The sequence below is a fragment of the Epinephelus moara genome, chromosome 1, assembly GCF_006386435.1.
Source record: "Epinephelus moara isolate mb chromosome 1, YSFRI_EMoa_1.0, whole genome shotgun sequence".
NCBI lineage: Eukaryota > Metazoa > Chordata > Actinopteri > Perciformes > Serranidae > Epinephelus > Epinephelus moara.
In genome coordinates this window covers 17,224,698-17,247,298 of record NC_065506.1, presented here as the reverse complement: position 1 = coordinate 17,247,298, position 22,601 = coordinate 17,224,698, and the positions used below count along the sequence as shown (strand labels likewise).

Genomic DNA, 22,601 nt, shown 5'->3' with positions numbered 1-22,601 from the left:
TGAGATCTCATGGTGCGTCACTGTGGTTGAAATGTCACATCACAATAAGTAAACATCCATTTGTACTTGATAGATACTTTCTAGGCATAGAAGCTCTCTACTTTCTGGTATTTCTGCTCCTGGAGTTTTGAATTTGATTTTCCTTTATGCGCTGTTGCTAACTGGATAGTAGAATCCCTAGTTTCCACAAGCACAAAAAAATGATTTGCAAATACTTGCCAACCCAGGGGTTCTTCTACTGTACGCTTTGAACTGTCAGAGAGCACATACAGTTCAGTGGTGAAACAAGCAGAGCTGACGCTGAAGGTGGAGACTGTAGTAGTACACTACTACAGTTGCAGAAGCAGGAAGAGGCAGAATGAATGGGCTGATTCAAGAGGCTTGCACAGTTATTTCCCCACAGGCGGTGAGCTGTACCTCATGAGTCCAGCCCTCACCTGACTCACTGTGCTCCACTTGCTTGCCTCTTCAATGAAATATGAGGCATGCTGATCTAGCCCGAGACCACTCCTCTGCTGCTGGAGGACCAGAACACAATGCACACACTAACAGTACACATTGCACATTCAGACAGGTGCATCTGCAACTTCAGTGAAGTATGAGAATGCATGCATGTGTGTTTGTGTTTGTCTATATGCTCGTGTGTGATACTGTGTGGTCATGTGTGGGTTTGTGCATATGTGTCCTCTCTCAGACCTCTGCAGAGGAGCCTCGCCCTGTGATTAACGGTGATGAGTGGCTGAAGATAGTGAGCCCGACCCCTCTGTCGCTCAGCGAGAGCTTTTATCTAACTCTTCTGGGGATTCTGCCATGTGATGTCGCCTCACTGCTCCTGTCTTAACTCTGTGCCCTCATCTCACCCTCTTATCTCCATCACCTCCCTCTCCTGTCTTTTTTTTCCAGTCTGTCTGCCTCCCCTGTTCACACATAAACATACTCAGACCCACCCACTCCATTCATACACACACACACGCAAGAACACACAGGCAGAAGCACTGCCAGACTGACAAAAGACACAAATGGACACACACAGACACATACACACATATTTCTCACAGCTTTTGTATTTGATGATGCTAGGATTGAGTTTTTTGAGGGAAAATTGGTGTAATGGAGAAATTCTTTAATATACTTCTATTTTTTCCACTCCTCTTGATGTAATGTATTTTAATAAGTAAGGAGGGAATATGCAGTACTCTACACATTTAGACAATCCTGCAGCCAAGGCAAGTATGAGGTCAGCACATGAGATCCAACACTAAGGCAGCAATCTCTCCTAATGGGAGTGGCACCAGGTTACTGTGCCTCTTCTCAAGAATCCTTAGGAAGGATCACACTGCCCCCTGGTGGTTTATGGAAAAATAACACCTTTAAGTATGACTGATTATCACCCAGAGGCTCTGCTGGTGTGAAAAGGGTGGGGCACAAAGCAACAGAGGGCATGTTACCTGGTTGATGTGTGTGCCCAAAGGGGAGCTGGAGGGCCGGCTTTTATTATGCTGGATTTATTTCTCTGTTGCCCAGGCCCTAGAGACAACATATTTTGTGTAAATAGGGTAGTGGAAATAAGAAAAAGGTAACTTAATTCGGTTTCTCTTTTTCCAGTATTTTCTTATACATATATTATGCAATTTAAATGGCACGCTACTGATTGTTCGTAGGATTAAATGATATTATCTGAATATGATTAAATGCAGTGAACAATTCCCTAGGCTATATTATAGTCATATGAGTCACAGCATTTAACAATAGAAGATGATACCACGCTCATTTTTGTGTGTTAAATATGTAGTAGGCTACAGGCAGCTGCTGGTTAGCTGATTAGCTTAGCATAAACTAAAGACTGGTACAGTTGGAACAGCTAGCCTATGATATTTCTATCCTCTGTTGTTCAAAGGTAATATAATGTGCGTACCAGCACTTCCAAAGCTCACAATTAACATGTTTCATTTCTTTTGTTTGATCTGTACAAAAGCTGAAATGTTAAAACAATAAATTGTAGTTTTACAGCTGACTTCCTTGAGTCTTGCTGGCTAAGCTAATTGTGCGAGCTGTAGTTATGAATTTACTGCATGTGAGTGGTATCCTTATTCTCTGCAAGAAAGCAAATAAGCAAACTTCCCAAGCTGTCCGATTTTTGCAATAAAGGTCCAGTGTGTAGGCTTTAGAGGGATATATTGGGAGAAATGGAATGTAATAAGTACGTTTTTCCATGGAGTCCACCATGTTGCTCTGCCATGTTTCTACAGTGGCTCAGAACAGACAAAACACCTGCTCTAGATAGGGCCGTTCAGGTTTTTGCTTTGGCCACTGTAGTTAGCAGCCCCTTTGCAATGAGTAGTGTCAGAAAAACAGTTATTTTTTAACATGAAATTGCTTAATTCAGTGTTTTTAACAGTTTAAATCACCAGGTCAGTTTGTTTTGGAGAGGAAGAGACCTCTGGAGATAATTCGGCTACTGGTAAAAATCTCCTAAACGTCTGGATTATAACTTATCAGAAAAAAAAAGTGAGCACACATTAGCAGGTGCTGGGCTAGTGGCCGCAAGCTAAACAACTTGGGAAAAATACTGATTTCTAACATGATACTGATTTATTCAGTGTTATTATCAGTTTAAATTGCTGTGTCCATTTGTTTTGGAGAGGAAGACACCTCTGTGGATAATTCAGCTCCTGGTAAAAACCTCCTGAACAATGAGAGGTGAAGGAATTCCAACCAGACGATTTAGTTGGTTGCAGTCTGCAGTCCTCACCTCTAGATGCCACTAATTCCCCCTAAATCTTACACACTGGACTTTTAAGTGACATTGCAGTTACATATATGTACCTCTTAGTAAGACAATCAAATATGAGTGGTAACAACGTAACTAAAACAAGCTAATATGACTAACTGGTCAGTGTTTCATCATACAGTATACAGTATGTGCTTTAGAGGTGAAATACTTGAGCACATGCATGGTCTTTTTGTTCATTCCAGTACTTTTACATACACTAAATCATCTGCAGGGCTGTTCCCACAGTTCAGAAGGAGCGATTAATTTTAATCTATGAATGAAAACCAACACAACACAAAGCATCATACCCTGAGTTATAACATGAAGGTCAAAATGATTGGAACATGACAAGAAGTAACCCAAGAAGCCGAGCACCCTGGTATCTTAAATGTCATTTTTGGGAACGCAAATGTCAGGAAAAGCAGTCGCACAGGGAGTTAAATTGACTGATAAATCTTTGGAGACAAAAGTGATAGAAAGGAAAATTAAAGTTAGGCCGAAGAAAGAAGAGTCTGTTAAACTATTATTATTTAATATTATTATTTAAATAAGTTAAATGTAGAATTACTGCCTCACAGTTATATACCTCTGCGAACCAGTCAAGTTGCAACTACAGTTTACATCACAACATGGACACACATCTGTAATAATTATTAAATAATTCAGTATCTGACCAAATGTCCAGCTGTCCCACGACCCTGTACCAGGGTAATTGGTTATGGAAAATGAATGGATGTCATCACTTCAGTATTTTATCCTGTTGGACATTTGCCTGAGATTTTGTCGTAATCAGCGTTTGAATTCTTGAGCTATGACTAAAAACATGTTTTGTGACTTTACACTGACCCTGACCTTTAACCTTCAACCACCAAATTCTAATTTTAATTTTATATACTTTATTAATCCCCAAGGGGGAAATTCAATCTTTTCACTCTGTTGTCATATACATATACACACAGGCCCGAATTACACACACACATGCACAAACAGGATGCATTAAATGGAGAGATGTCAGAATGAGGGGGCCCCGAGCGGTGAGGGAGTGCGGTGCCTAACTCAAGGGAACCTCGGCAGTGCCCAGGAGGTAAACTGGCATCTCTCCAGCTACCAGTCCACACTCCATATATGTGGTCCAGACGGGAGCTTGAAACGGCCATCCTCCGGTTCCCAAGCCAAGTCCCTGTGGACTGAGCTAATACCACCCCCAAAAGTTATATGTCAGAAGTGGGATTTGAACCCACACCTCCAGGGGAGACTGTGACCTGAACACAGTGCCTTTGACCACTCAGCCATCCTGACAGCTCATCAGTGTAATCAGTTCATCCCTGAATCCAAGTAAATGTTTTTGCCAAGTTTGAGGAAATGGCCTCAAGTCGTTCTTGAGATATTGCGTTCATGAGAATGAGACAGCCCAACTAAAGGACAGACAACCCAAAAACATAACGCATCTGTTGACGGTGCAGAGGCATAAAAAAATCCACTGAGCCGTTTTAGCTTTTTTCTTTGATGTTTATTTACAGAAGAGTAGTTTCCACAGACATCTTGAGAGTTGCTGTGAGATTTGACATTTTCACATAGCTATGGTAACACAGTGGAAATATTTCTACAAACCACAAGTACTACCTATCCTGTGATGGTACCTCTGAACAAGCAATGTTTCTATCACAAATCATGACTACAGTCGCCATGACTAACACTGAGTAATCCATCTGTCGTTTTACAGACTAAGAAAATTGCACTTCTAAAAATGTAAAGATGACAGTCCAAAGTTGCTCATGGCCCAAGAAGAAGTGCTAATCTATTAAGTGCTTCTACTATTTGCTCCTACAGTAGCGTCCTTTGACATGGATGAGGTCTTTTTCAGCACACAATGATTACAAAGGTGTCTGAGTAGCTGCAGAACGTCGCTGGTGGCACATGACCACAGAGTCTGTGCTTACACATTCTGAGAAGCACGACTGAGCTGGTACACACAAAACTAGAGAAGACGTACCAAAAATGCACAATGTGACATCACTGGACAAAGCAGCTCACCACCGAAGCACCAGAATGTACAGAGAAAAGCCAGAGAGACAGAAATACACTGCGTGATTTGTACAAAACAAAATATCATTTATGCATAAGAGTTTCCTTGATTTGCTTTTCAAAAGAACAAAATGAGGCGTCGTTTGACAACAAATGACATGTATCTGAGTTGAATATGCTGGCATGATCCTCTACAATTTTATGCAAAGATGGGGCACCTGAGAAGAGACAATTATTTTGAAATGGCTGTCTGCACTGAGAGGTATGACCTGCCTGGGGAGGATATCCCTTTAGCCCTTCTTCCTGCTTAGTACTTCAGTCGCCTGGGTTGTGTTAAAGTGGAGTTCTACCAAAAAGTGTCTGCTAGGCTGTTACTCAGCAGAAGCAGACACTTTTTATCTTTTTCTCCCGCGATTTTTGTTTGAAGCATGAGTACTGTTTGAGTGAACCCATGCCTTAAACTCTTTAAAAAGCAACTACTATTGCAGAATACCAAAAGTCAATCCAGATTACTTCCACTGACCCCTCCTCCCCTCATTTGTTCACCCCTTCACTACTAGACTGGACCATCCAGGCCACTGAGTAAAAACTTTGACTGAGGTAAAACGAAACAGTCGATTCTGTCCTCTCTTGACTCACAAAACAACCAGATGCTTAACGTACGGTATATATGTTCTACTCGTTACAAAATGTGCAGTATCAAGAAACTGATCAGAATAAAATCAACAAGTTACCAACATGAGGTATACTGTTTAATAAAACCCTTATAAAAGAGGATGAAATGAACAAAATTATCAAAGAAATTATCATCTCAACAAAATGAGGGTATGAGTACGTATCCTCCAAAAAACCAATCTGATTGTTCTAGCCAACAAAGAGACGAACAATAGGATAAAAATAACATGTTTTAAAAGATAGTGGTTAAAATAGTTAATAGAGGTCCTATAAGGAGAGCATACATCCTTTATGCTGGAGGCAGGTTTTATGCTTATCCCCATTTCAGACCCTCTGTGTCGGCTCCACACACCATAATAATCCACTACTACATCAAGACTTGAAACAAAGGCAAAACAGATATGACTGAAATATTTATGAAACCCCTAGTTTTAAATACTGTGTGTTACTAAAATGAACCATCTACTGTACACTGGACCATTTCAATGAGAGATTCTACATAAGATTTTGGCAGTTATCATAAAATCCAACTTCTTTTTAACTGAATTACATCCAAATACTGCAAGTTGCTGGCACAAATCAGTTTCAGTCAGTCTGTTAAATGTCATTTAGGACAAATTGGTGTAGTGGTGTAGAGAATTACTGGGCAGAAAAGCATCACAGCAAATAATCTGTACTTTATGTTAGTCTGCTTTATTGCCAAATGGCTGTGGACTGTCCGCAGTGACAATAGAGACTTTGTCACAGTGTGTCTTTGAATACTCTCTATCATGGAGGGATGAACCGCTGCTAAATGTAAGGTAATGGTTGCTTTGCATCCACTAAGAAATATATCTACAAAAAAATTTAAACATAACCAAACAGAAAAACACATTTGTGTTATTTTCTTTTGAAAATTGCTATGTTGGGTGAGAGACAACTTCACAAACACTGTACTCCAAACAAGAAAATGTTTGAAAGGTGAATTTCTCCAGGGAGGGTGGGTGACGGTCACAACCACGCACAGTATGGGTATAAAATACTTGACTGCAAGATTAACAGTGCATCAATCTTCATAAAAAGCTTACACCCTTTTATGGCGCTAAGCTACGAAGACCAATGCAGACAGGTTTGAAAAAAAAATAAAAAATGAATGGTGAATTTCATTTTTGTCACAGTGACGGACAACTTGCTTAAAAGACTATCTTAAAGGAATATGTCACCCGCAAAATGACCATTTGTATATCAATTACTCACCGCACTGCCATGTTGAATTTAAGACATCTTTGTTATTCTAGCATGCCTCCATGGGAAAATCCAAAAAAGGCTAACGTTCTTCCTTAATTCCTTATTGGGGTCCACATTTACTAACAGCAAAACTATATAAAAACATCTATTTGCAAACATTAACACAACTCATGCAGTATAATCCAAGTCTCATTTATCCAGTCGTATGCTCAGTACTTCCCAAACACCTGCATTTTCACTAAAACATTACAATATAAAAGAGCCTGGTCACACTCCGAAGTTGTCGAAATCCGGCACTTGGGCAGTGACTTGTGGTGTCAGAAACCAACAAAAAAAGGTGTCCTTTCATTGGCCGGTTACCCTTGTAGTTAAGGCTGTGAAAGTCCAAGTGGGGCGGGAGGGGTGGTCGATGGGTCCAACAAACACTGGCTTTAAGTCGAGAGAGCAGTGTTCACGTCCCATAAGATTCTAAACCCAAAAACTCAGACTGCCAAACCCTGTTCTTTATTCCTAAACCCAACCACATGTTTTTGTTGCTTAAACCTAACCATGTGGTTTTGTTCAACCCAACCATGTGTTTGTTGTTGAAGGACAAAAAAACGTAAATTTTCGGTGTTGTACCGATGTAAATTTCCTGTGATAACGGAAGTGTATCTTGAACGAAGACAAAGCATGTAACAGGCAGAACTTAACACGGTGTCCCAGAGAGTTAACAACCAACGCACCCAGGGTACCTTGCATGTCCTATGTGGACGTGGAAAGTCCATGACCAAAACGTCTATATTTGACGAGGTTGGAGTAAGAATGTGTTGTATAAAACACTTCTGCCTACAAATAGCGGTATGAGCTCTGTGCAAGCCACACATGACCCAGTAGCAGGACCATTTGTACTGACATTTTTTTAAATGTTTTAGCAAAAATGCATGTTTTGGAAAGCACTGAGTGTACGACTGAAGAACTGAGACTTGGATCATACTGCAGGAGTTATGTGAGAGTTTGTAAAAAGATGTTTTGATATAGTTGCTGTTGTTAAATGAAGTCCTTGCTTACTTCGATTTACGAAGAATGTTCGCCTTTTTTGGATTCTTCGTCTTCTTTGAAAGCATGGGGAAAGAATTTGTTCTTCATGAATTCAAGGTAAATGATATACAGATGGTCATTTTGCAGGTGAAGTATTCCTGTAAAGGCTCTGGTTCAGTGACCTCCATCCACTTGGTCGTAGTCCAAGCAGTTTTGCAAACACTGCAGCTCAGGCTTCAGTATCTGCAAATGGTGTAGTGAATGGATAACTGAACCAAGGTCTTCATGAAACCTTTCAGAGCAGGAACACAGTCTAAGGTTTTAGCACTTCTCCTCTTAAGGTTCATCATCATGGCTGACCTGGACTGAGAGAGGTATGTTTAAGATATCAAACTGGAATGCTTTTGAGAATATTATGCTTCTTTCTGCACTCAGGACACACAGGCTTTTTAAGGATAACAAGAAACGGCATCAATATAGAACAGTATCAGTAAAGAACCTGAATCAAAAATATACACATTTTGGTGGTTTGCTTTAGCTTACTGCATATAAAGGACAAATGATCATCAAACCACAGGGCCGGAAAGCCGCGGCTGCACAGCTTTCTATACATTTAAATTCTAACCAAAATGATGTCACAGCAGGTGTTTTAACAGCTGATGGGAACATGTTCTGGCATCCCTAATTGGAATGGGGCCACAAGTAAAACACACTTGTCACTTTAGATTGATGAGTTGAGAGGTGCAGCAGCAGTTTCCTGCCATAGGTGAGCTTGATGTTAAATTGCTCTATAAGTACTATTTAAGTGAGGTTTGCCAAATAGCACGTTACAGTGGGTGCCATACATTTTTAGTCTAATGAGAAGGTATTAATAAAAATTTCTGTAACTGACAGCTGTTAAAATCTGAATTTTCCTGATGTGGCAAACCCCACTTATTCACCCCCAAAAGATGTTGCAGTTAATGTTTGACCCAGGTTTGCTAAAAACATATTCAGTTCTGTCCCTATATGACTGCTACTGCTGCAAAAACATGTTCATCTTGTTGTGATGTTAAGTATACATACATGGCAAGGCTAAAAAAATAATTCTCTTTGAGGTACCAACCATGCATTTTGTTCGGAAAGTCAAGAACAATGTAAGTTTTAGAGAAAACACTATTATGTTGGTGAGGAACATGTTCAGGGTGTTTCATACATGTTATGAGGAACCATTTACATTTCTGTTGCTGATGTGGCTGAGTTGAGCTGGTGAGAGTTTGACACTTGCATGGACATAGGTAGAAACTTGGGCAGGATAGAAGGGGAGTATCCAATCCCTTCTCACTGCTGGATGACTAGAAGGAAGCCACCTGAGAGAGGATGATATACAAGAGGGCTGGACTCAATGCTCTGCTTAATTATGTTAATCTAAAGTGAATATTTATTATTGTTATTATTATTACTGTTTTTAATAAACTGATCCCAACCTTGGCAAACTTGCCATTATCTCAGAATCATACAGATGTATGGGTTTCATCTACAGTTTATATCACACTCATACAGAGTAGGCATACCCTCATCCTTTCTTTCCATCACAAGCGAAATGAGTTTAGGTGTAGTGTAGTCATCTTTAAAATAGTCTGTTTGATGTGAAGCACCTCATGAAACCAGCTTGTAATATACTCACAAACTCACTCTTACTCATGAGTATCGCCTCCTATGGGCAAAGAATGGTAAAGCTACTGTATTTCTAACACTTCTGCCACCTGCCAACTTATTGATCTACTGTTAAAAGGCTGAAAAAAAAAACTTTACTTCAGCCAGAATTCTTCTTAAACCTACAAAATGTTTGTCTGGAGGTTTAGACTCATAGCCGCTGAAAGAGTCAGTGATAAAAACTTTTAACAAGCCTTCTACTTGCCTGTCAGGCTAACAGCCGCTGCTGCACCAACAAACTCCACAAAACCATTCAACAGTTCCACCATCCACAGTCAGACATACTTGGCTGCTTATTTACTGCCGAATTACAGCTCACAATTCGCGCTAATGTTTTGCTGGTTAGTTAAACATCCTGGCACTGACTATTTACTGAAGTATACAAGGCCTTCAGCGGTCCGATCTCATGATGCTACGACACAAGAAAATAAATGCAAGCAACAGTCATTCTCGGCCTTTGACTTTAAAACAGTTTTTACTAATAAGTTTCTCCTCTCTTCTCATTTTCAGACAGCCCACCACGAACATTTTCATGTCGTCTCGTCTTGTCATGAGAACATACCTTTGTCATAATTTTTACAGTCAAATATCTGTTTTTAGCTTGTCAATGTCTTGTCTTTGTCATGGAAGAAAATGTCTTTGACCAACATTTTTGTCATAGTATTCTTTAACAGAATAAACATCGAACACAACCCCTGCAAAATGACTCTTTTCACTATCAGGATTTGATCCATTCAGTCTGAAAACATTTTGAAAGTCTAGAAGAGCCTTAATAATTTTATCCCCATTCAAGTTAGCCAAGGGCTAAACTGGAAGTTAGCTGCTCTGACGAAGGAATTCTGGTGTGCTTGCTCTATGCCCTATGGATGCAAAAGATCCAGGTAATTTTATACCCAGAAATTTTTTTTTTTTTGGCTTGAACATCTGACACAATACCCAGTTTTCTTTATACATCCATGTGGATAGCGAGCTAACTCTTAACATAGTAGCTTGCCTGGCTGGTCCAGCACTGGTCAGTCACAATATCTCCTCTTCTGTTCTGTTTACTTCACCCTGGCACTTTGTTCACCACTGCACAATGTTTTGCTCAATAAAGTTAATGATGAGGGAAAACAAAGCTTTCTGAGCTAACAAGCTTAGTTAGCTAGCCTTGTAGCTTTGCTCAGTTGGTAAAAGAACAAGTTCACACGGTTTATATAAATGACATATTTGGACCATTCACTCCTGTCCCATTACTCTCTGCTAACCATTGCTATTTTGTGGCGTTTTCACTTCAACAGAGGAGGTAGTAAATCTCCATCCCCTTACCGCCTCGTTTCACTTAGGTATGTGTATGAAGACGAGGCAACTGTCCATTCATTCCTACGGGAATCTCTGCGATATCTGATGTGCCTGCGAAACCCCTCCCCACCATAATATTTCAGTCTCAAATTTGCCTCAGGTAAGTTAAAAAAATTAAACTTTTGCAGTGGATTTCAAAGAGACCATATGACAGTGTGCTAGCTAACAGGCTGCTAACTGACTAACAGGCTGTTTTCTTCAATTCAGTTGCCTTCGTTGATTGTCAAGTGAGTTTTTATGATTAAAAATAACTTGTTCATAGTTTTAACGCATTGTAAATCTGAGTAACATCATTCTGCTAAAATATGGTTATACATTATATACAGTCAGATTGTCATTATGACTCATTGAGCCGTTCATACGTCTTTTTACTTATATTACATTTCACAAAACATGCTAAAAAACATGTCCCGGGAATGCTCCAAGCAGATATTCCAAACTACCGGATGGCGAAAACCGGACAAAATTAGCCTCTCCCCCCATGGCTACAGGTAGTTTCTATCAGGTTTCTATCCATCCGTAAAGAAATGCACTTCCTTGCGTTGGACACTAGAGGCATCACCCGTATATTTACGGATCTACGGACACCAGTCACATACCTAAGTGGAAACAAGGCGCAAAGGTGAGCACTGACGGCTTCTTATTGGTTAATGGTGCAAAAAAAATATAACAGTAACACTCATTCCCGGCAGGTGGCATAAATGTCAACATACAGGAGCTATTACTTTCCTTGCCCATAGGTGGCACTCGTTTGACTGGAAATCGGGGTCCAAAACTGTAATTGGATGAAATTGGTTGAACCTAGTTTAAGGTGCTTCATATCAAAGACACTGGGTGTTTATGTTTTCTGTTGAGATTTAACAGTAATATTGTACTGAGTGACACAATATTTTAGAGATATGAGAGGAAGCTGCAATGCATTAAAGCATCATGAATTCCTTTGACATAACACAAGAACGTACAGTCAGTGTCGGACGATTATTTCTGCAAATACTAAAGACTGTAAAAAAAAAAAAAGAAAAAGAAAGAAAAAGACCTTTAAAAGGTGCTAGTTACATAAAACTAATAAAACCACACTGGAAACCATCCTGAAAAGAAATGAGGTAGTGTTGTTGATAAGGAGTAGGGATGCACCAGTTCTGCTTTACACTGCCAAAACCAATACTGACTCACTCTGCTTTACATATTAGTCAATTATGGAAAACAATCTGATTGAATACTTAAAGAATATGTTTTGGACCAATGTAAAAAAAAAAAAGGACATTTCTTTTTATTTTCTTATTAAACCTATTTCCTATCAGATACATTAAAAAATTTCAAGTCAGCTTTTGTTGGTTTCTGGTACTGTAGCAGAGTATCGTGTCGTGGAATATTTTTTCATTCTGCCAGGATTAGACAGACTTCTAGAGTCAAGTTGAATTCCCCTCCAGTTAAAAAAAGTCTTTCACTTAAGAAAATTATTATACTTAATTAAAGAGCACAAACCAAGAGCACAATATGGTGCATCCCTAATTGGGAGCCAAATCAATTAGGTCTACAGATGGGTTGTTGTAACATTTTTGCTGGTTCTCCCACCAACATAATTAAACCAATACCAACATAAACATGTAAATACTTTGATTCCAAAATGCTATATCCACCATCTGAAATACAGCAAAACCACTTTTTACTTTTCAGCTGAGTGTCCCTGCTTTACAAAACCACTCCACCTGGATATATGGCATTTTGGAGAAGAATACTTCATGTGTACCAAATCTGTATAATCCATATCTTTTTACATTTTAAGGGTTTTTTCCTCCATGTTGACATGTGTTTTGTACTTGTACTTAATAGAATCATCTATAGAAATATACAGAGGTTATAAACGCACCTACAATAATTAGGCACCTGAGACCCCCACACTCCAGTCAGGATATGTGTGTGTAAATGTGTGTTTATGGGTGACCATTTGAGTTTCTGTGAGATACCATGGAATCAGCTGTACCTTAGCTTCCTGTGTGTGTGTGTTTCAGAGTGTATGTGTGTATGTGTGGACCCTGAGACAGCAGGAGGCTGGAGAGAGACACAGGTGTTCTGCACTCTCAGAGTGTGCAGATACTCTTTAAGGCTTATTCCTCAGTGCCATGGTAAAGTAGCATCCACACAACGAAACCCAGGGAGATCATTCGAGCCTGTGTTCCCTATCCTCCCATCCATGATGATAGCCTGTCTCGCTCACTCACAGAACATTCCAGGCTTTCTCATTCCTGAGTGGAGCAGAGCCATGTGCGACACAGTGGGAATAGCCTCCTTCAATCCACTTCCATCTGCTTGGTTAAGTTAAATCTTTCTTTTCTTTCTTTCCCACAGACAGGAAAAAAAAACCCAGAGGAAAATATGGTTGTAATGCTTGAGAATGCATACCCATATACAGTACTCAACCACTAAAAATATACTGTATATGTGTACTGTATATACACACACGTATGAAACAATGGATTCAAAGTACCTATAAAAACTTTGCAAGGACGAGAAAGGAATCCAGTAATGAGGTGCATAAAAATAATCCTTAGGGATTCTTCCTGGGTACGTAAAAGAACAAAAATCAGTCAGATGTCTGTATGTGTGTGTAAGGGTCGATGCCCTACATGCAGGGGCTACGGGCACAGATAACTGTGTGCTGCTGAGGTAGAGTGGACAAGGCCGGAGCTGACAAAGGGGGCAGGGGACAGCCCAGCAGAGATGGCCTTCCCTGGTGCCGAAGGGCAGTGTCTGGAGTCCCCGTTCTCCAGATGCTCTGACCTCAGTGCAGAACGCACGGTCTTTGGGGAGTGGAAGCCATTGGTAAGCCCCATGTCCTGCTGCGGCTCTATGTCTGCGCTCAACTGGTCTCCTGTGCCCTGTAGCTCCCCGTTGTGATTAGCCACCAACTTCATCAAGGAAAGACTCGTGGGGCTTTGGGCCAATGAGAGTTCTTCGAGAGTGTCCCCCTCTCCTGGTGGGCTTGGCTGACTCAGAGGGGAATATCTGTCCTCTGATAATGAGGGTCCCCTGGTGGTGTTAGAATCCTTCTCACTGTCACTGCCCTCCTCCTCCTCTTTCACCCGTCCTGGGTCTGACAGCTCTGAGTGAACAATGACTTCTGCCTCCACCTGGTTACTGCACACCGATGTACACAGACAATCTTCTAAGTCCTGCAACAAAACAATGTCACTGTTACTTCAGGTTGTTGTATTAGCTGATCTATCACGTTACTCAAACATTCAATATGTTTTCGGTTAGCAACATGTAAATTGAACACCTTTAAAAGGAATACCCCTTAGTACACATCCTTAGAGTGTGATGAGCATTATACATAGATATCCAGCCCGTTCTCATTCCGAACTCATCAAATGCAGCTGCTTTGTCAGTGATTTTGGCGCCAGACACTGATGCAAAACGGCATCTGTCGCAGTGGTATGATGCGCCACTGGGTGGCAGTGTGTGACACCATCAGACAGTGTCTGTTTGAAACACCACTGGTAAAAATGTATTATAAGGAGCTGGAAAGTCCCTATAGAGCGAGCAGGACAGGAGGTAGATGGGTCCAACAAACCTTGGACTTTCACACAGGAGCTCGCTGCTCACTTCCAGTTTGGTGGTTGAGCCAAACCATGATGTTTTTAACCACGTGCTTTTGTTACACAAGGAAATAAACATAAAAACAAGATGTTTTACATGAGTAGAATCTGTGCATTTCCTATGAAAACAGAGGTGTATTTTGAAAAGACACAATGCATGTAACAAGCGTAAATTGACACGCCGTCCTAAAACATCAACAAGAGACACAGGAGGCTACCTAGCGTGTTTAATTTAGACGTGAAAGGCCAATGAAAAAGCTGCGATATATGATGAGTTTTGATGAGAACATGTTGCGATATCAGCAATCACCACAGTAGACTGTTTGCTAAACCCCCCCCGGACAGCAATGGGCCAATCATAGCTTAGTAAATACCTGGCCTGTCAAGTTCTTAATTTTTTCACATGTTAAAGGTGAATGGTGTGTGTTTTTCCCCTTTCAGAAATGAAGAGCAAAAGTTTATTGTTATCCACTCTAACACAATGCTTCAACTGTTAGCATGTCAGAGTAACAAGCTCACTGCATACTGTAGTTGGTGTTACTGCCAGGGCCAAGGAGCACATAACTAAACTGAAGCCTCATTTCCACCTAACAGTCCTGTTCAGTCCAGTTTAGTTGATTAAACACTAAAATTGATATTTCTGTGTTTCCATTGTGAGAAGTTGTGGATGTACCAATGGAACCATCCATTCCATTACATCCTCTGTTGAGATACATAGCACACTAATCCAATACTAGAGGGTGAAGATAGAAACCCTGCAGTCCCTTTATTAGTCAAGAGAGAATCATCACTCTTGCTCTACAAGGACTCAATGCACAAACCACAAACCCAATATCTTTAAAAATCCCATTGATTGTGACTGTATAGACTCCAGCCTGTTCTCTTTTGTACTGAAAATGTTGGCCTGCAACCCCATTGTGTGGACAATCAGAGAGGTGCAGACTTTCTTGTGCATTGCCCGTGAAAAGGAAATATAACAAGGGCTGGATGGAGCATTTCGTTCTTCAGCATAAAATACTTGAGTGAATACCCCACTCTTGAACTTGGAAGTTTTTATGTGTCTTTAAAAACTTGGTTGCCAACAAGCGGCTAGGGATGTTAAGTAATGCGATTGTGGTGTAGTCTGTTTACAACCTAATGTTCGCTTTTTAATTCTGGCAATTGCATTTAGGCTAGAAAGTCATTGAAGTGGTAGTGATTTGTGAAGATTATCTTGCTGAACACAACACAAAAGTATCATAAACCTTTGTTTGCCACACAGCTTGTGTTCTGCAGTAATCCAAAATTAAATGGAAAAATGGCCTTTTGACTTTTTGACGAGAACCAGGGTGATGCTAACTAACATTCTCACCCTGGTGTGCTCTATTGGATTTAGGAAAGTTTTATTAATTGAGATAGCATTATGCTGACTTTAAGCTGACTTTTTGCCTGTGATATGCAACTTTAGCCTCTGTCTTCAGCACAGCATCATATATTTAGCCATCAAGTGCATGTTTAAGAACGCCTTACAGAGTTTTTGTTTTAAACCGGTCAGCTGGAAATATTAAAAAGTCTTCTGAAGACAGCATTTTCAATCAATACATGAAGTTAGCCTTAGCCTAGTTAGCCAGCTAGGTATAACTGATAAAATCTGCCAGTGATGATTCTCATTTCAGCCAGTAGAACTGATGTTCAGCAGCCAGAAATGAGAAACCCTACTTTTGTTAACCTCTTTCTGATATCAGGGAGCTATTGTTTAAAAAATATCACTGTAAATTTCAAGTGGTTAATCTGCTCCTTGGGAACTTCATAGTGCCATGCAAGAACAGAAAGCTTGAAAAGCACAGCAACAGTAACTAAGGCGGGCGTGGTTTAGCAAACAGTCACTTGGAAATGCCATTTGATCCAGTGATGCTACAGCTAGAGTTGCTCTTCAAAGACAAGTCGATAGCTAAAATATATTAGTCATTGAATTTAGGTCATTTATTTACCGTGCCGTTATCAGTAATTAGCATGTTGAGAGCTCCATTAATGAGTGTTGGAGAGTCTTCTGTTATGGTGTCTCTGTATCTAGTGATTCTGTTGGCCCAGTTATGACTCACAGAGCCATTCCAAGCAGCCTGCAAGACAGTGGAATGCACCAAAATTACAACTATTATCCCTCTTTCAACACGTGAAAAATAAGAGTATCCAAGGCCCATCTGGAGAAGACCCCCCCCCCCCCCCGCAGGTTTTGACCTTGGGTTCAGGTGCAGGGGCATCCTCCCCTTCCCCTGGATTAGCACTTGCCATCAGGCTCTGCTCCTCTGGGGCCTCTTCTAGCTGCTGACCAGACTCTTGGCTGCCTGGGGGCATCAGTGTCTCCAGCTCGTGGCTATCGCTGCACTCTGGCACGTTGGAGGGAACGGGGCAACCTCCTCGCCTGTACTGAGGGGTCACAGCTGTGGAGTCCAAGCCCCCAGACACCTCTCTGTTTGGAGGAGAAATGAAAGGGATAGTATCGGAGTTGGGCACAATACAAGACTAAACATAATACAGTTGCCTGGGTTGTTTTAGCTGGCTCTCTTTTTTTTACAACAGTTGTTCCATGCAAGTCAAAAAACTAAAATGTGCTTAAGTACTGGACAAGTGCTGACACTGCACAGTTACCTCACCTGGATTTGCCATTTCGAAAGCTGAAACACATGCAGAGGAGGATGCATATCAGTCCCAGACACACACCGACTATGATGCCTGTCACTGCGTGGATGTCCAGCTCTGTTAAAATATCACACAACACGGAATAGGAGGGAAAAAATGGCAGAATTAATGTAAACAGCAATCCAAGTTGGCACATGGCTGAAATGTCGCCACTCCCAGAAATATCTGCCATATTGCTTTTCATGTGTGATCTGTTGCCAGGAGCTTTGGCTCATATCTAGAGCTCCAGCTTAAGAAAATATTAAGAATTATAATAACATATCTGGATTGAAATACTATTTGGCCGGGGTCTGATGTAAATGCACTCTGCATATTGATTCCTTCATTTAAGGCAAAGTTACAGTATAGTGAAGAGATATGAGGCAACACTCAACGAGGGACAGCAGACCTTCATTGATATTCATTTATGCTGGGTGTCTTTGGCAGTCTGGACATTGAGAGGAGAGGAAACAGATGGCAGGAGCTCTCACCCACCCACCAGCCACCTCACTCCCATTCACACTGCATACTGGCAACACTATTACAGCCTATGTGAACAAAATAAACCTGTTACTCTGTCTTATTAAGGATTTGGGTAAAACAAAAATGCATTTCCACTGCTTATTGAATTGAGGTTTAATGTTGGGATATTCCAGATATTTGATCCTTTTGACAATCAATTCCCATCAAATTTGCACCAAAGAGTTAAATAGGAGCATGAAGAGAGAGAAGTTAAATGCTTAAACTAAACTGTACGCTTGTTTTTATTGCTGGTGGTTCACATAATAGTTCAGTATTTATGACTCCCTCTGTTTAAAGACAAAAGGGGCATTTAATAATTACAGTCAAAGCTAAAGTGCTGACTGATCGAATTAAAAAGTGTATAATGAGATTGCATGCTTAAACACAAAGTGACATGAGAGTAAAGAAAGTGCTTTTCACAGCAAGTCTGCAAGGCACAGAGAGCAGTAATTCAAAGATCTCCCCTGGGGGTCGCTGATGAGGCTGCCCCTTTGATATCCACACTTAATATTGTCCTCAAAATGCACCAGAGTAGGAGAGGCGAAATAACAGTGTCCTGCCGAGCTCCACTTTCTCTGCTGGCAGGGACAAATTACCCACTTTAATAGGAAACGGTCTGTGTGAGTGTGTGTGTGTGTGTGTGTGTGTGTGTGTGTGTGTGTGTGTGTGTGAGTGAGAGAGAGAGAGAGAGAGAGAGAGAGAGAGAGACAGAGAGAGACAGAGACAGAGACAGAGACAGAGAGAGAGAGAATTTGTGGAGTGCTTACGGATGCAAAAATGGCCATAATATTATGAATCTTAGAGGCAACCGAATATCTGTCTGTGAAATTTAACCACCACTTCTGAATACTTTGCATTGAAATCAAAATACTGCAGAATTTATAGTGCTGAATTATTTAACTTTCAAAATAATCATCCATCTGAAGTTGTGTGGTTTGGATTCTGCTCTTTGAAATATCCAGAAGGTTAAAAAAGTGATGCAGTTTCAAAAACCTGATTTTGAATTTAATCAATACTGATTAAATTTCAAGGTAAAGTATTCAGTGGGTTCTGAATTTCAATTTAAATGATCGTGAATTATTTGCTTCAATATCTGCTTTTCAGAACACAAGGGCATAGGTTTTATTTCAAAATTGGGAGATACACATATGGAGCAGGGCAACACAGTGGTTAGCTTTGTCTCACAGCAAGAGGGTTCCTGGTTTGAACCTGGGGTGGGGGGTGGGGGGGTTATGGTGTAAATGTCTTTAATTTTATGTAAGTCCCCTGCACTTTTCGTGTTGTTATCAGTGAGGGAAGAAAGTAAGGGGGACACCTTCCATTCAAGTGCATTNCTAATCTCTACCTATGTCAGAGCATGAAAACTTCTGGTGCAAATATAGGGATTAAAATAAGGAACAGAAACAAAATTATTTATGTTACCTCCCTTTCCTATGCACTGAAAGTCAAAACCTAAAATTAGTAGTCACGTTGTTGGAATAATAATCATCAATTAATTATGTGATATCACTTAAGTATTCCCCTTAATTAATGCCTCTGCCCTTAGTAAAGTGATTAGGGTTGTCCCTCTCTCATTAAGCATCTTACACCCTAGTGACACTGAGACTGCCACTGCCTCACTCCTTCTGATGTCAGTTTCCATTCACAGATTTAACCTCACTTTCCTGAACTACTGCCTCTACTACCACAACCATGACTACTCTTTCCATTGATTTTAAAACGACTGTGACCAAATTTCTTATTTTTACTGTCACCTGTATATGTGCCGCCATTTTTTTCATTGAACGACAATAAAATGGAATTGGATTGAATCAAATTGAATTGAATCGAGTTGCATTGAACTGAATATATGTGCTATTTGACACATACCATATTTCTGATGGGGTGTGTGAACATCCTTTACAGGTGAATAAGGCCCTGGCCCCACCTCAGTAGATGCTCCCAGCTTAAAAAAGTAACGGGTGCCCCCGGATAAACCCTGGACCTCCACACTGGTAATGCTCCCTGAAAAAGAAAGAGGGGGTCAAGGCCCACCATTAATCACACAGTTTCACTCAGGCATTGAATATTATTAAATATTAAACAATATTATAGGGATAAAGGGGTAAGTTATGCTTTAACTGAATAAAACACAAACAAAGTTCATTGATTAACTGTTTTCAGTGCAGTGGAGAGGAATTGTGTCATGTCAGCCAACACCCACCATCCTGAGAGAGGTTCTCCCACAAGTGCTCAGGCTGGCTGAGGTTGCCACTGAACAAGATCCTGTAGCTGACGATGATACCGTTAGGCTCCAGCGGAGGGCGCCAGCTCGCCAGCACAGAGGAGGAGTCCAGAGCACTCAGCTGCAGCTCCTCAGGAGGTGTGGAGGGCCCTGAAGGAGAGAGGAGGACTGGGTCAGTAATTAGAGCCCAGAAATGAGGCCTCACAGCTGTGGAATGTATATTGTCTTGGTGGGGGATTTGACATGTTGTGTGACAACCATCTGCGTCCTTGTGTCCCTGCCACCTGGGTACAAGAGAGAGGGGACAAGCAGGGCAATGGGGGAATGGGCTGGGGCTCAGGTAATGATGCATGGCAGTGGAGAGCGTGGCGGGTGACTGGTGGTAATAATGTCATTAAAAGCAGCCCACTCTCCACTCTCCACCCTTACTTGGCTTGGAGACAGGGCTGCTGGCTGATTTCAGAGCCACTACTACACCTGGGTGTTTCATTACAGCCAGTTATCAGCCATCAATGCCAGCTACTAATTCCCATGTCTACTGGCCACTGGCCAGCCAACACTCTGCTCTGCATGTGAGTGAGCACACGCACAGGCACATGCATATATTACAGTACCTGCAGGCTTCAGAGAGCAGATATGTAACACCTTTACCTTACTAGCTGGAGACCAAGGTTAAAATAAAGAAATAAAACTCATATGGAGCTAATCAGTCAAAAAATTTAAAAGCATGAATGTGCACTTCAAGAACAAGACGAAATAAATTATTTATAAGGGATATGAGGTGATGTATTTTAGCAGAAACAATGAAGAGATATTTGTGACATATTTCAAGATCAACTGTAAGTCGGACACTTGACTGGGAAAAATTTTCAACTCTTAAATAACTGTATTTTGGACTGATTTTAAATCAATTCAAAAGGACCAAGACCCTGAAATTTAACCTCTCACTATGTTTTTTAACTTTATTTAAACAGAAAAAGCTCACTGACCTTGCACTCTCCTCCCAGAGGTGTGTAAATGTGTGTATTCCCACAGATTTACACACCTCTACATCTAGTCCTGTAACTGCTGAGTATAATTACACTCTCCATACCTAGTTCCCCTTGAGCTGTTTAGGGTTAACTATCTCCATCAAGGGCACGGCAAAGGTTGTGAGGCTAGGAAGTGTTTATGTTAATCAATATTAAGTGAGGGAAAAAATGCATGAAGTGCACACTTGAATGAAGTTACCTACTAATTTCCACAGCAAGTAAATGCCTAAAAAGCTTTATTCCCTATGTGATAGCTGTGCAAGCGTCAGAATGCCTGCACCTATTAATAATAACTTTATTTACAAGAAAGCCTTCAAAAGCAAAGTTACAAAATAAGCAGGATTACCACCTCTTGGTTGTATGCTTCTGCCAACAAGTCAAGTTGCAGTTTACGTCCATGTGTGTCCAGTCTCATAAGTAGCTATGAAAGTAGACAGTGCTTCAAATATGGATGGCTGCAAAGAAGCTACAAAATTCAAGGTGGACACCCAAGATTAGTGTCACCAATTCAGCATCTGACCAAATGTCTCCCCTTCTGTTGAATAATGGACAAAAAAATGGGTGGTTGCTTTTTACCTTTAGTAGGTACTACACCTGACTTTCAAAAGTACGTACTGTTGCATGCAGCACGCACACAACTGGGACATACTACGTCCTCGTAATGTTATGCCCAGAACCTTGACCTTCTCACTCATGGAGAGAAAACAAAATGCGTTCACCTAGCTCGCCAAAGACGGAGGTCAACCCAGTCAACTCTGATGCTGTTATTTTGCAGTAAGTAATAACTGCATACACTGTAGATCCTAACATATTATATTCACAATAGTAAAATTACTTAGGATATACATTTCTCTCTCATTGTCATTTAATATATATGCCTTTTTGTTGTTGGTTATATTTATGATAATTGTATTCAATTAAACAATTATTTCTGTTTTTACAAATTGACTGGTCCATCAGTCTCCTGAATAGGCTGTCATGCATCGATTGTGACTTCTGACAGCAAAGGATTGTGGGTCAGAACAGCCAGAAAAGCATGCTGGCTTGCATACTGCAAAATCCATCTGGATGTAGTAGAACACATCCAGGCACTCTGCACACTGCATTGGACACACTATGTGTTGGGACATACTAAATCTTTTTCTGGTATACTATATAGTATGGTAGTATGGGAATTATTTCTGCAGAACTTCAGTGAAGTTGACCTTTGACCTTTTAGATATAAAATGTCATCAATGCATCATTTTATTCTATTAGACATTTGTATGAACTTTTATCACAATTAACTTTTTTACTTTTGGCCAAAAACATGTTTTTATGAGGTCACAGTGACCTTTGACCACCAAAATCTAATTAGTTTATCCATGAGTCCAAGTGGACGTTTGTGCCAAATTTGAGGAAATTCCTTCTTGGCGTCCCTGAGATATCAAGCTCATGAGAATGGAACGAATGGATGGATATACGGACAACCCCAAAACATAGAAGAATAAAATGTAAATAAAATGAGTGAAAAAAATCAAGTATAACTAGTCCATACCCATTGAGTGCACAGTTGCCCACGTACAGTTTCACATGGTGTGTGTTTGGGATACAGGTCATAGGAAATTGCAGATTAAATAGTCAAGTGAACCCATTAAGAAGAGCAATGTATTCAGACAGAGCTTTTGTGAATTTGAAAGTACGATTTCAGCCACAGCGATCTGTCGCATTTTAGCCATTTTTCTGTTGTTATAGCGCCACCAAGTTGCCAGTTAGAGTTAAATTTCTCCAGTCACCTTGAGGCGTTCTGTTCTACATATCTACCAAGTTTA

The 22,601-nt window shown here is 40.6% G+C and overlaps 1 protein-coding gene and 1 non-coding gene across 5 annotated transcripts in view; both read right to left on the bottom strand.

Annotated features, from left to right (window-relative positions):
* Positions 1-3,989: 3,989 nt before the first annotated feature.
* trnal-cag (transfer RNA leucine (anticodon CAG)) lies at positions 3,990-4,072 on the bottom strand. The gene has a single exon. It is a non-coding gene; the product is annotated as a tRNA-Leu (tRNA).
* Positions 4,073-10,334: 6,262 nt separating this feature from the next.
* igdcc4 (immunoglobulin superfamily, DCC subclass, member 4) overlaps positions 10,335-22,601 on the bottom strand; it is a 65,682-nt gene continuing 53,415 nt past the window's right edge. The window contains exons 15-20 of one of the 4 annotated variants that reach the window (XM_050040607.1): positions 19,739-19,909; positions 19,405-19,539; positions 16,989-17,091; positions 16,573-16,804; positions 16,326-16,454; positions 10,335-13,929 (exon numbers count right to left, since the gene is read on the bottom strand). In XM_050040607.1, coding sequence (XP_049896564.1) covers positions 13,393-13,929; positions 16,326-16,454; positions 16,573-16,804; positions 16,989-17,091; positions 19,405-19,539; positions 19,739-19,909 — 1,307 coding nt within the window. In that variant the 3' untranslated portion in view covers positions 10,335-13,392. The remainder of the gene's footprint in view (positions 13,930-16,325; positions 16,455-16,572; positions 16,805-16,988; positions 17,092-19,404; positions 19,540-19,738; positions 19,910-22,601) is intronic. The other 3 variants (XM_050040617.1, XM_050040625.1, XM_050040633.1) reach the window with 3 other exon arrangements.